Here is a 12,763-nt window from a genome sequence, read left to right on the forward strand (position 1 = left end):
TTTCTTTCTGCTGGTGAGGTGGAATAATAAATATTTTTAGAGCAGTTGAAAGTACAACCACTTAGATTAGCTTAGTGTTTCTATCATCAGAATCTCAATAACTTTGTTTATGTTATGTATCTAGGTTTTGCCTTCCAATATGTTTAGTTTATGTAAATTGCAACATGATTCCTCTTTCTCTTTTTAGTCTAGTTCATCTCTCTATGGAACAATGTTTTTTAAAAAAAAAAGAAATTTCTAAAGCCATAACTTTTTCTCTGCACATTTTATGTTTTGATTGATAATTATATTCTGGTTATTATAGGCAATGGTTTTCTTTCTTACACATGAAACATTGGTAATTAATACTTACGGGGGGGGGGGCAGGTTGTTGAAAATCTTCTCCTGTAAGTACAGTGAGCCCTTAATATTCACAAGAGATATCCTCCACGACACCTTTATAGGTATCCTTAATTACAAACTCCACTAGAACATTTCATCCTTTCTCTGAATTGGAGTATGGAAAAGGTGGAAATCTGAATGACTGTTTTTACCCTCAACAAGAGCTACTGACAAGTATACAAGGCCACATTGAGAGGCTGAGTTATTACCCGGGACACTCATCCTACATCCTCAAAACAGCTAATATTCAAAGTCCTATCTTAGCAAAATTTCAAATTACATTATAGAACTTCGGAGACCTTCAAGATTGGCTGTAGTGATTCAAAACAGAATAGTAATTAATTCACAAATCTGAGATATTAACTTCCTATTGCAGCTATGAAAACAAAGTTCTCATATTTAAGTATTAAAATCAATAACCATTCATACCTGAATCTGTTGCAATCTGACGTTTGCTCCACATTGCACTGAAACAGGTCCAGCCAAGATCATCTGTGGCTTGCCAGTTATTAAGTCTAGTTCTCAATTCTTATCCTGACTTCTGAGCGTGTACCACTGCCGCTTTGAAATGCTCTCTTCCCTTGATGTCAAGGACGCCATTTCCTCCTGTTTTTCTTTGTGAATTTCTGGCTGTTTCTTCTTTGACTTGAGCCTTAAATGTGGTACAAGGGTTCTGTTCTGTTGTTCATTCCCCCTCACCATCTGCCGGTTTTTTTGTGTGTGGGTGCGTGTGTGCACCATTTTGCTTTAGTTACTACTTTCTTAAACAACTTTATCAAAATATCCTTGACATACCATAAACTTCACATACTTGAAATGTACAATTTAATACATTTTGACTATGTGAAATCACCATCATTATAAAAATAATGAACATATCCATCACTCCCCAAAGTTTCCTCATCCCATTAGTAATTCCTCCCAGCTGCCCCTTCCATTCCCAACCAGCCCCTAGATATGATGTGTTTTCTGTCACTATAGATCAGTTTGCATTTTCTAAAATTTTATATAATGGTATCATGGAATATATAATCTTTTTGGGGGGGAGGGGGAGGGGAACGAGGCTGACTTCTCTTACATTATATTCTAAGGTTTACCCATGTTGTTGTATCGGTAGTTTGTTGCTTTTTATTGCTGAATGGTATTTATTATATGGATACAACACTATTTATTCATTCACCCACTGATAGACATTTGAGTTTCCAGTTTTTGGCTGTTGAGAACAAATCTGCTATGAAAATTTAGGCTCAAATCTTTGTATAATTATATGCTTATATTTTTCTTGGGTAGATTACTTAGGAATGGAGCAAGTGGATCAGATGATAGATACAGGTTTAACTTTGTAAGCAGCTGCCAAACTGTTTTTTAAACCATTAGGCCATTTTACATTCTCTTCTGTAGCATATGAACTTTTCAGTTGCTCTCCATCCTTGTCAACACTTGGTATTGTCATTTTAAGGATTTTAGACATTCTAATAGGTGTGTATCTCATTGTAGTTTTAATTTGCATTTCCCACAGACTAAGGATGTTGAACATCTTTTAATGTGCTTTTTTGTCATCCATATATTTATGTTCTTTGGTGAGGTGTCTGTTCAGATCTTCTGCACATTCAAATTTTGTTATGTTGTTTGCTTTCTTGTTAGTGACTTGTAAGAGTTCTTTATAGATTCTGGCTACAAGTCCTTTAATGGATATGTGAATTGTAAATATTTTCTCCCAGTCTGTGGCTTCTCTTTTCTTTTTTTTTTTTTAACAGTGTCTTTCCAAGAGCATAAGTTGTTAATTTTGATGAAGTCCAATTCATCAATTGAAAAAAAGATCGTGCTTTGGGACTGTACCTAAAGAAATCTTTACTCCCAATCCATCCCTGGAATAGATATTTGTTTATCTATTCACCTCTTGATGGACACTTGAGTTTCTTTTACCTTTTGGCTATTGTGAATAAAGCTGTTATGGACATTGGCATTCAGATATCTGTTTAGAGTCCCTGCTTTCATTTCTTTGCATTAGTATATACCTAGGAGTGGAATTGCTGAGTCTCAATGATAATTCTGTGTTTTACTCTTGGGGGAACTGCCAAATTGTTTTCCACAGCATCTGTACCATTTTAGTATTCCTATCATCAGTGTATGGGGGGGGTTCCAGTTTCTCCGTATCCTCACCAACTCTTGTGATTTTGTTTTGTTTTTAATTGTAGCCATCTCGTCAGTTTGAAGTGGTTCTGGTTTTGTGTACAGTAATTCCCCTACATACGAACCTTCAAGTTGAGAACATTCAGAGATGCAAGTGCGCATTTTCATGTCCAGTCATGTAAGATCACGTGTCTGGTGTACGTTGTCACGTGCGTGCGTTCTCTACAAGTGGTTGTGCTTTTGTGTACTTTACTATACAGCAGTGGTCCCCGACTTTTTAGGCACCAGGGACTGGTTTCGTGGAAAACAATTTTTCCATGGACCAAGGTTGGGGGTGTGGTGGTTTCGGGATGATTCAAGTGTTGTGCACTTTATTTCTATTATTATTACATTGTAATATACAATGAAATAATTGTACAACTCACCATAATGCTGATAGGAGGCAGAGCTCAGGCGGTAATGTGAGCGATGGGAAGTGGCTGTAAATACAGATGAAGCTTTGCTCGCTCTCCTGCCTCTCACTTCCTGCTGTGCAGCCCAGTTCCTAACAGGCCACAGACTAGTACTGGTCTGGGGGTTGGGGACCCCGGCTGTACAGTACTGTATAGAGTACTGTAGTACAGTATCTTTATTTCAAGCCCAGGATGTCTGGAAGCAAGCGTAAAAGTAGCAGTGGTGTAGCTGGTACTGCTAAGAAGTGCCAAGTGGTAACGATGGATACAGAAGTGAAAATAATTGAGAGAGTGGAGCAAGGCGAAAAGATGGTAGATATCGCTCATTCTTATAACATGAATCGTTCAACCATTGGCATGATTCTAAAGAGCAAGGACAAGATCATGGAACGTGTAAAGTCTGCTGTGCCGATGAAGTGGACAATATCAGTAATATCAAAGAAGCATGGAAAAGTGATAGAGGAGATGGAGAAACTTCTCAGTGTATGGATGCAGTATCAGCCTCAAGTCCCACTCAGTTTAATGCTGATTCAAGAGAAAGCTAAAAGCCTTTATGAAGACTTGAAGAAACACGGTGAAGAATCAGATTGCGCATCTTTTTTTTTTTTTTTTTTTGCGGTACGCGGGCCTCTCACTGTTGTGGCCTCTCCCGTTGCGGAGCATAGGCTCCGGACACGCAGGCTCAGCAACCATGGCTCACGGGCCCAGCCGCTTCGCGGCATGTGGGATCTTCCCGGACCGGGTCACAAACCCGTGTTCCCTGCATCGGCAGGCAGACTCTCAACCACTGCGCCACCAGGGAAGCCCAGATTGCGCATCTTTTAATGCCAGCCTTGGCTGGTTTCATCAGTTCGAGGCTAGAGCCAACCTTCACAATGTAAAAGTAAGTGTCAAAGCAGCAAGTGCAGATACAGTAGCTGTCCGGGAATTTCCTGAAACGCTTCGAGAAATTATTGATCAAGGCGAGTATTTACCTGAGCAGGTTCTTAATGTGGATGAGACAGGACTATACTGGAAGAGGCTGCCAGACCAACGTTACATCAGTAAGGAGGAAAAGTTGATGCCAGGCTATAAAGCAGCAAAGGATAGGCTAACTGTTGTTTGGTGGCAATGCTTCCAGTGATATGAAGCTGAAACCTCTCTTAGCTTATCATTGAGAGAACACAAGAGCCCTTAAAGACATAGCCAAGGGCTGTCTTCCTGTTGTGGAAGAGTAACCCCAAAGCCTGGGTTACACAGGCCATTTTCCAGGACTGGTTTTTCCACCACTTTATCCCAGAGGTAGAGAAATATTGCTTGGAGAAGGACATCCCATTCCAACATTCTTTTGCTGCTTGACAGTGCTCCGGGCCACCCACCATTCATAGATGACTTTCATCCCAACGTCAGAGTAGTGCATCTGCCACCGAATACTACGTCGCTCGTCCAGCCTATGGACCAGGGAGTTATAGCGACTTTCAAGAAATATTATTTACATCACACTTTTCGTCAGGCAGTAAAGGTGAGTGACGAATCAGGAACAACCTTGCGACAATTTTGGAAGGACTATAACATCTACAAGGCCATAAAAAACACTGACTTTGCTTGCCATGAGGTTACAGCCATCACCATGAATGGGGTTTGGAAGAACCTTTGCCCACAGTTTGTTCACAATTTTTGTGGATTTGAGGTGGATGAGGAGTCCAAAGAGGTCTTCAGCAACTTAGTGACCCTCAGTGAGAAGCTGGAGCTAGATCTGCAAGGGGACTATAGTGACTTTCCTTTACTACTTTTGCAAAGTCTGTATTCTTTGTGTGTGGTCTGTGAAGTTTCTCTTCCATTGTCTCTTCAGTCGGCCTGTGATCTGATGGAGATTTCTCCAAACATCCAATCACCCCTCACCCTGCCCCCCCAAAAGTGTGTACATCTCTTTAAATCTTGTGATAGATGACAGGCTACAGTCCCTACAGCTACAGTGGGGCTGAGGAATAGGGGATAATTGCTAGATCACTCACACAGCTCTCTCAACAGATTCAGCAGTCTCTTTCTTCATCAAGCATTCCCCTGGTTGCTGTGTGTCTGATCAGGTTCAGAGTTCTGAAATCATTGATTCTGATTTTTTTTTCCCCAGCTTAATGGTTGTTTGGGAGGAGGAACTAACTCCTGGAGCTTTCTATTCTACCATTTTCTCTGATGTCACCTATGATCTACTTTGTGTTAATTTTTGCATATGGTGTACTATATAACTCAAAGCACTTTTCCCCCCACTGCATATGAGTATCCAGTTGTTCTGGCACCATTCATTGAAAAGACTGTTCTTTTTCAACTAAATTGCCTTTGAACCTTTGTCAAAAATCAGTCGTTCATATATATGTGGATATATTTCAAGATTCTCTATTCTGCTCCATAGATCTATTTTTTTAATCTAGACACCAACATCACACTGTCTTAATTACTGTAGCTTTATAATAAGTTTCAGAACCAAGTGGTATTGGCCCTCTAGCTTTGTTCTTCTTTTTCAAAGTTGTTTTAACTCTTCTAGGTCCTTTGCATTTCCACATGAAGTTTAGAAGCACCTTATCAATTTCTTAAAAAAAAAAAAAAAAAAACTAGCTAGGATTTTTATTGGATTACATTGAATCTGTAGATCAGTTTGGAAACAACTGATATCTTAACCACATTGAGTCATCTGAGCCATGAACACTGTCTCTCTCTTCATTTATTTGGGTCCTTAATTTCTCTGAGCAATATTTGGCATTTTTCAACGCACAGGTCTAGCTCCTCTTCTGTCAGTTTTATGCCTAAGTATTTCATTTTGAGGGGATGCTACTATAAATGTGTTTTTAAAATTTCAGTTTCTTATTGTTTACTACTAATTTATAGAAATAGCACAGATTTTTGTATATCATTGTTACCTTATTAAACTCACTTATTCTAATACCTTTTGGTAGAGTCTGTCAGATTTTCTACATAGATCATCATGTTGTCTGTGAATAGATGGTTTTAGTTATTTTTCAATCCTGATGTTTTTTCTTTCTTTTTCTTGCCTTATTGCACTGGCAAGAATCTCCAGTACATTGCTGAATAGAAATGATGAGTGGATGTCACTGTCTTGTTTCTAATTCTTTAGTCTCTCATCTTTAATTGTAATTTTTTTTGTTTTTATTTATTTATTTATTTCGGCATGTGGGATCTTCGTTGCAGCATGCAGGACCCTTCATTGCGGCGAGCAAGCTTCTCTAGTTGTGGTTTCAGAGCGCGCAGGCTCAGTGGTTGTGGAACACAGGCTTAGCTGCCCTGCAGCATGTGGGATCCTAGTTCTCTGACCAGGGGTTGAACCCACGTCTCCCGCATTGGAAGGCAGATTCTTAACCACTGGACCACCAGGGAAGTCCCTAAATGTAACGTTGGCTGTAAATTTTTCATAGAAATCCTTTTTTGGGTTGAGGAAGTTCACTTCTATTCCTGGTTTGCTGAGAGTTTTTTTAAAAATCAGGAATGGATGTTAAATTTTTGTCACATGCTTTTTCTGCATCTATTGAAATGACAACATGTTTCTTTTTTAGTTTGTTAATCTAGTGACTTGAATGTTGAAACAACCCTGCATTCTTGGGATAAATCTCTCTTGGTTATAATGTATTATCCTTTTTTTTATATGGTTGGATTTGATTTGTGAAAGTTCTGTTAAGAATGTTTGTATTTATGTTCATGAGAGGTAATAGTTGGTAATTTTCTTTTAATGTCTTTGTCTTGTTTTGGTACTGGAGTAATAACTCTCATAAAATGAGTTGTGAAATGTTCTCTTTTTAATTTGGGAGCAAGCGTTTGTTTAGAATTTGTTATTACTCTTTGCTTAAATGTTTGATAGAATTCTTCAGTTTTTTTAAACAATTTATGTAGAATTGGTACTGTTTCTTAAATATTTGGTAGAATTCCACAGAGAAAACATCTGGGCCTAGACTTTTCTTTCAGGAAAGATATTTAACTACAAATTCAAACTTTAAACTAGATATAGAGCTATTCAGGTTATCTATTTGGTAGTTTTTGTTTTTCAAGAAACTTGTTTTTTCTAAGTTGTCAATTTTTGGCCAAAAGGTGTTCATGATATTCTCCTATATACTTTTATTGTCTATAGAATCTGTAGTGATGTTACCTCTTATTCCTTATTCTTATTTTTCTTTTCTTCTTTTCCTTAGTAGTCTTGCTAGAGCTTTATCAATTTTATTGATCTTCAAAAAGAAACTAGCTTCTGGTGTTGTTGATTTTTCTCCTTTTTTGGTTACAGAGTATTCCATTATATGAATGTTTAGTCAGTCATTCTCCTATTGTTGATATTTTGCATAAGAATAATCTTAATGGGAACCGTGTGACTAATTTATATGATGAAAATGACAAAACATTAAGGATATGAATGAATGGATACAGTACTCCAGGATGGGAAGATTAAAGATGTAAACATATATAAAGATGTCAGCTCTCAAAATAATTCATGGGTTTATTGTAATTCTACTCAAAATACCACTGAGCTTTGAGAATCATGGCAAAAGGATTCAGAAGTTTATCTAGATGATAAAACATTTGAGTTGATGTTAAAGTTCTGAAAAAAGAAGAATGGATGTAGAGAAACCTGATATAAGATATTAAAACATAGTGAAACTATAACAATTAAAAAGAAGAGTGCCAGCACCAGGATAAAAAAAGACCAATGAGAAAATAGCCTGGGAATGGAACATGTTGGATATAAGGATTTAATGTATGGTAAAGGAAGCACACGTATCCATAGGGAAGAAGGATTATTTAACAAATGGTATTAGTATAACTAAGCAATTTGGAGAAACAAAAATTTAGATTTTTTAAAAATATCACATACTAAAATAAGTTCCAGATGGATTGATAATTACATAGAAACAACAAGCCAGAGAATTGAATTGTGTACTGATTGAACCTAAGAAGGGGAACAACACAAATTTACAAGGAGGTGGTTGACAGATTACACTACATAAAACTTAACTTTTGTATCATCCCAAAATGTAGCCAAAATGAAAAAACATAACAGACTGGGGGAAATATTTGCAGCAGATTTCCAAAGGGTTAATATTTTTTATATATGAAACTCTTATGCAGATGTAAAAATGGGCATAGGACAAGATTAGACAGTTAACTAAATAGGAAGTTAAAAACAAGAAAAAAATTCTTAATACAAATTAAACTACTAAGGAGTTGCCCAGATCCACCCATTAAATTAGCAGCAACTCCCGTGCAGGCCAGACTAGGATGCATTTAGTAGATGCACAAATTGCTCATGGTCTTATAGTGTTACAAGCATTTGCAAACCACTCTTGTGATATGTCAAGATTCATTTAAAAAAATCTCCATACTTTTTGACCCAGAAAACCCACATCTGGGAATTGATCCAAAGAAAATAATAGCTACCCCCCCCCCGCCTCCATTCCAAAAAACAAACGTATAAGCCCTGTATACAGAGTCATTTCAAATAATGAAAAATTAGAAAAACCTAAATGGTTTATCAAGGGAGCAATTAAAATTTTCATACACCTCACAGATAGAATACAATGCAATAATTAAAATATGGTAATAGAGATTGTAATTGAAAATGTGATAAGAGTAATTTTTTTAAAGCGAGCTTTTAAATTGTATGTGTAATTTGATTGGAAAGAAATATGTAAAAATGACAAGCAGTTATGATGAGAGTATAGTGGGTAATTCTTTTCCTGTTTTCTATGATTCAGTATAATGCTAGGCTGCATTCATAGAAGTACAGCACAGGGCTTCCCTGGTGGTGCAGTGGTTGAGAGTCCGCCTGCCGATGCAGGGGACGCGGGTTCGTGCCCCGGTCCGGGAAGATCCCACATACCCGCAGGGCAGCTAGGCCTGTGAGCCATGGCCGCTGAGCCTGCGCTTCCGGAGCCTGTGCTCCGCAATGTGAGAGGCCCACGTACCACAAAAAAAAAAAAAAAGAAGTACAGCACACTTAGATCAGGGGAGCTAATAGACCTATGTTTTTAGGAGAGCATGGGCTTTGGAAATGTGTAGATCTGACCTCCAGTTCGGATTTTACTTACCTAGTATGAGGCCTTGACAGTTACATAACTACTTTGAACCTCAATTTCTAAACCTGAAAAAAGAGTAGATTTCTTTATGATTGTTGTATGGATTAACAGGAGTAGATGGTAGTTGTTGATAAAAATATTGTTCTTGTCATCTCACATCTGAATAATAAGTCAGCTTACAAGCAATCATAAATTTCAATGGCAAACAACTAAGATTTATTTTTCACTTACGTTACTTATTAGCTGTGGATTGGTTGTGGCTCTGCTCTGTTCTCTCCACTCTAGAATCAAGGCAGACTGGAAAGAAAAAGATGTTGAAACCCAAGGATAGTTCTTAAAGGTCTGCTCCACAGTGGTACACTTCTACTCATATTTCATTGACCAAGGCATCAGTGGCACTGGGTCATATTCCTCCTGTGGGGATGGGCCAATACAGAGGGGCAGCAAATATTTTGGAGAAATAGTATGCTATGACAGAGTGTGTTCAATTCTGGCTGTCACTTTAAAAGTGTGATAGACTGGGATATGTCCAGAGGAGAAAGATCAGAATGGTGAGTAATTCTGAAGTCTTGCCTGAAGTACAGTGGCAAGAGTCGATGGAGAGAGAGGGGGCACATTAATGCTGTCTGAAATATTTGAAGAATGGCTATGACTGGATATGCTATATGACATCAGTGGGTGGGAGTTACAGCATTATATATTTTGATTCAGTGTAAGGGCATAAGGAGGAAGGGAGACAGAAAAGGAAATTGGTGCTTGTTTTAAATACCTTACCTCATTTAAATTTAAAATAATCCTGTGAGCGTTTTTGTGCTCGTGTATGTTTATGTTTAAATATTGAAGAAAACAGATTCAGAGTGGATAAGTACCTAAGGTCACGTGGCAAGTAAGTGGTAAAACCAGTTTGGAATCCAGGTGTATGTGATCTCATCTCTTTCCACTAAACTTTGCTACTCTGTTGGGCTGCAAGCTTTCTTACAATTACACTGTTTATCACCAGTCATCTTCTGCTTGACAAGGTGATGGCTTCTCTTCCCCCATCTCTAAAAGGGTTCAAAGTATAAATGGAATAATTGAAAGGAAGGTTGAACTCTATCTAGATCAATGGTCTGCAAGCTCATTTGATTATTTGTACCTTTCAGCAAAATAATTTAGCATATACCATGTATATGTTATATATGTTAAACAATTATATTGATATTGTATATGCTATAAAACACACCAAAAATAGAAGTTAAAAAAGTTAAGATTTGACATAAAATTTTAGATATTTTTGTGAATTCGATTTTATGGAAAATCTCAACTTCAGAAACTTCTATTTTACAGGTAGATATTTTTTCCTTTAACCCTATGGATTGTCTTGTGTACCCCCTGAGATGCATACCCCCAACATCGGAGGTCATTGTTTTGGATGATTTGTAAGACTCATTTTTCAGTATGAAGATTCCATGATTCTGTTTGGCCTGAACTTTTCTGAAAGGGATGATGATAGCTTAATTAACTTTTAGAAAAGTTTTTAAATAGTCTTATCTAAGACCAAAACTATAATTTCACTGGCATTCACAGCAAAATTAAACCTGAAAATCAAGTAGTACGAAAGATGCTTTTCCAGGTAAACAGTAATAACCCCATGAGCATTTATACACAAGAGGATGTAAAAAGGGGTTACTATTAAGTAATAAACCTGATTTCTATGTGTGGTTCAAGAAACAGCCTTGTTATTTTAGTCATATCTTCTCTATCTAAATCTGCGTGTGTGTGTGTCCAAAACTTACTGTACTCATGTATTCTAAAATGAATGTGAAATTTTCCCCAGAGAATAATATTAATTTGGGTACTTGGGAAATTATTTTATCAATAGCACTGTTTTAGAATGGAGCCAGAAATCTAAATCAGGATAAGCCTACTGGACTAAAATCTTTATAGAGACATATCCTCTAAGAAGCAAAAGAAGTTACTTTCATTGCCTGACAGAGGAAACTGTTTGCTTTTCTACATTCTGGTCCTTGGTTATCTGCCTTTTGCCACGTTGATATTTCATGATTAAGATAACTTTCTGGTCAGTAACTGTTTCTTGGGGATAGAGTTTTTAAGAAAAAACCTTCCCAGATCACAGAAAGCAGAAAAGCAAATGTAGACTTTAAAAGATACTCCTGTATTGACATGAAATTGTAGATCAACAGTGTTCTTTTGCATTTCTTTCTCATAGTGATACATTTGTACAGCTTTTTGACATTTGTCTTTGGTGGTAATTTTGGAGGAAGTGTTGCTTGCAGGCAGATCATCCAAAATAATGATCTCCGATGTTGGGGGTATGCATCTCAGGGGGTACACAAGACAATCCATAGGGATAAAGGAAAAAATATCTACCTGTAAAACAGAAGTTTCTAAAGTTGAGATTTTCCATAAAATCGAATTCACAAAAATATCTAAAATTTTATGTCAAATTTTAACATTTTTAACTTCTATTTTTGGTGTGTTTTATAGCATATACAATATCAGTATAATAGTTTAACATACATAACATATACATGGTATATGCTAAATTATTTTGCTGAAAGGTACAAATAATCAAATGAGCTTTGCAGACCATTGATCTAGATAGAGTTCAACCTTCCTTTCACTTCTTCCATTTATACTTTGTTTGAACCCTTTTAGAGATGGGTTCAGCTCCTTTTTCTGCACCAGTTTAAGTGGCCCACAGGCTAGGAGTTCCTTGGTAATAACTTTCAGTGATCCATTTGTTCTAGAAAATTATCCTGGAAAAGGACAGTTTAAATAATTAAGTTTGGTATTTCTTAATTTTCAGTCTTTTGTTCATTCAACAAACAGTCATTCAGTGCTTCTTTGTGCCAAGCACTGAGGAAATATTAGTGAACAAGAGGGATATTGACCACTGATTTTAAAAATAGACATAACGTGTATTAAAAGCCAATAGAAATATTGTTGCTCACGGCAGCGCCCTGTAGGAATCCCTGGTCTTCACTGACCTGTGCTTCCCTGCCTGTTCTCTTGCTCTTTTCTCTCCCCCCGCCTCCACTTCCCTCCCTTCCTTCTCTCTATTCCCTTCCTTCCCTTCTTGTAACTCCTTTCCTCCTTTGAGATAGTGACCACAGGCACATTTTGATGTCATTTCATCTAAGCATAGGAGAAACTGTATATGATATTTATTGTATAAAACTTGGCATGGTATAGTTAGATGGGAGATGATAAAATTCTTAATTTGCCTTCAAGTCCAACTGTCATCTTACCTGTGCAGATCTCAAGGTGTATGTATATGTTTGTTACTTAGCTCAGAAGCCATGTATCTTTAAATGGGTTTATATTATTTTAAATAAAATTAATATCAGCATGTTTTTATACAAGTGTGCTTTTTAGATGCAGACATCTATATGATTAGATATTGGCACATATCTTATTTTTCAGTGTCTTAACTGAGTTGTTATCTAAACTCTAGAATCTGTCCTAGTTAATTTAAAGGTGTGTGAATGGTTGGGTTTTTTTGTTTTGTTTGCTGTTGTGTTCTATATTGATGAATTTGAAGGTAATTAAAAATATAATTCTTTTCTTCTTTAGCATCAGACAACAGCCAGCGCTTTCGAGAAACCTGTTTTGCATTTGCATTGACACCACAACAAGTGCAGCAAATCAGTAGTTCCATGTAAGTTGTCTTCGAGTGTAACTTGCAGCTTGACCTTTGAATCCAGTTTTGTCTATAATAAGTGACTTTTAAAAACAGTGTATTGG

General features: G+C 37.0%; 1 protein-coding gene across 3 annotated transcripts in view; it reads left to right on the forward strand.

The window, feature by feature from the left end:
* The window catches only part of PIAS1 (protein inhibitor of activated STAT 1), a 121,674-nt gene that overhangs the window by 61,095 nt on the left and 47,816 nt on the right, over positions 1-12,763 (forward strand). For all 3 annotated transcript variants that reach the window (XM_067751799.1, XM_067751808.1, XM_067751803.1), the window contains exon 3: positions 12,593-12,677. In XM_067751799.1, the coding sequence (XP_067607900.1) occupies positions 12,593-12,677 (85 nt within the window). The remainder of the gene's footprint in view (positions 1-12,592; positions 12,678-12,763) is intronic.

The sequence above is a fragment of the Pseudorca crassidens genome, chromosome 1, assembly GCF_039906515.1.
Source record: "Pseudorca crassidens isolate mPseCra1 chromosome 1, mPseCra1.hap1, whole genome shotgun sequence".
Taxonomy (NCBI): Eukaryota; Metazoa; Chordata; class Mammalia; order Artiodactyla; family Delphinidae; genus Pseudorca; species Pseudorca crassidens.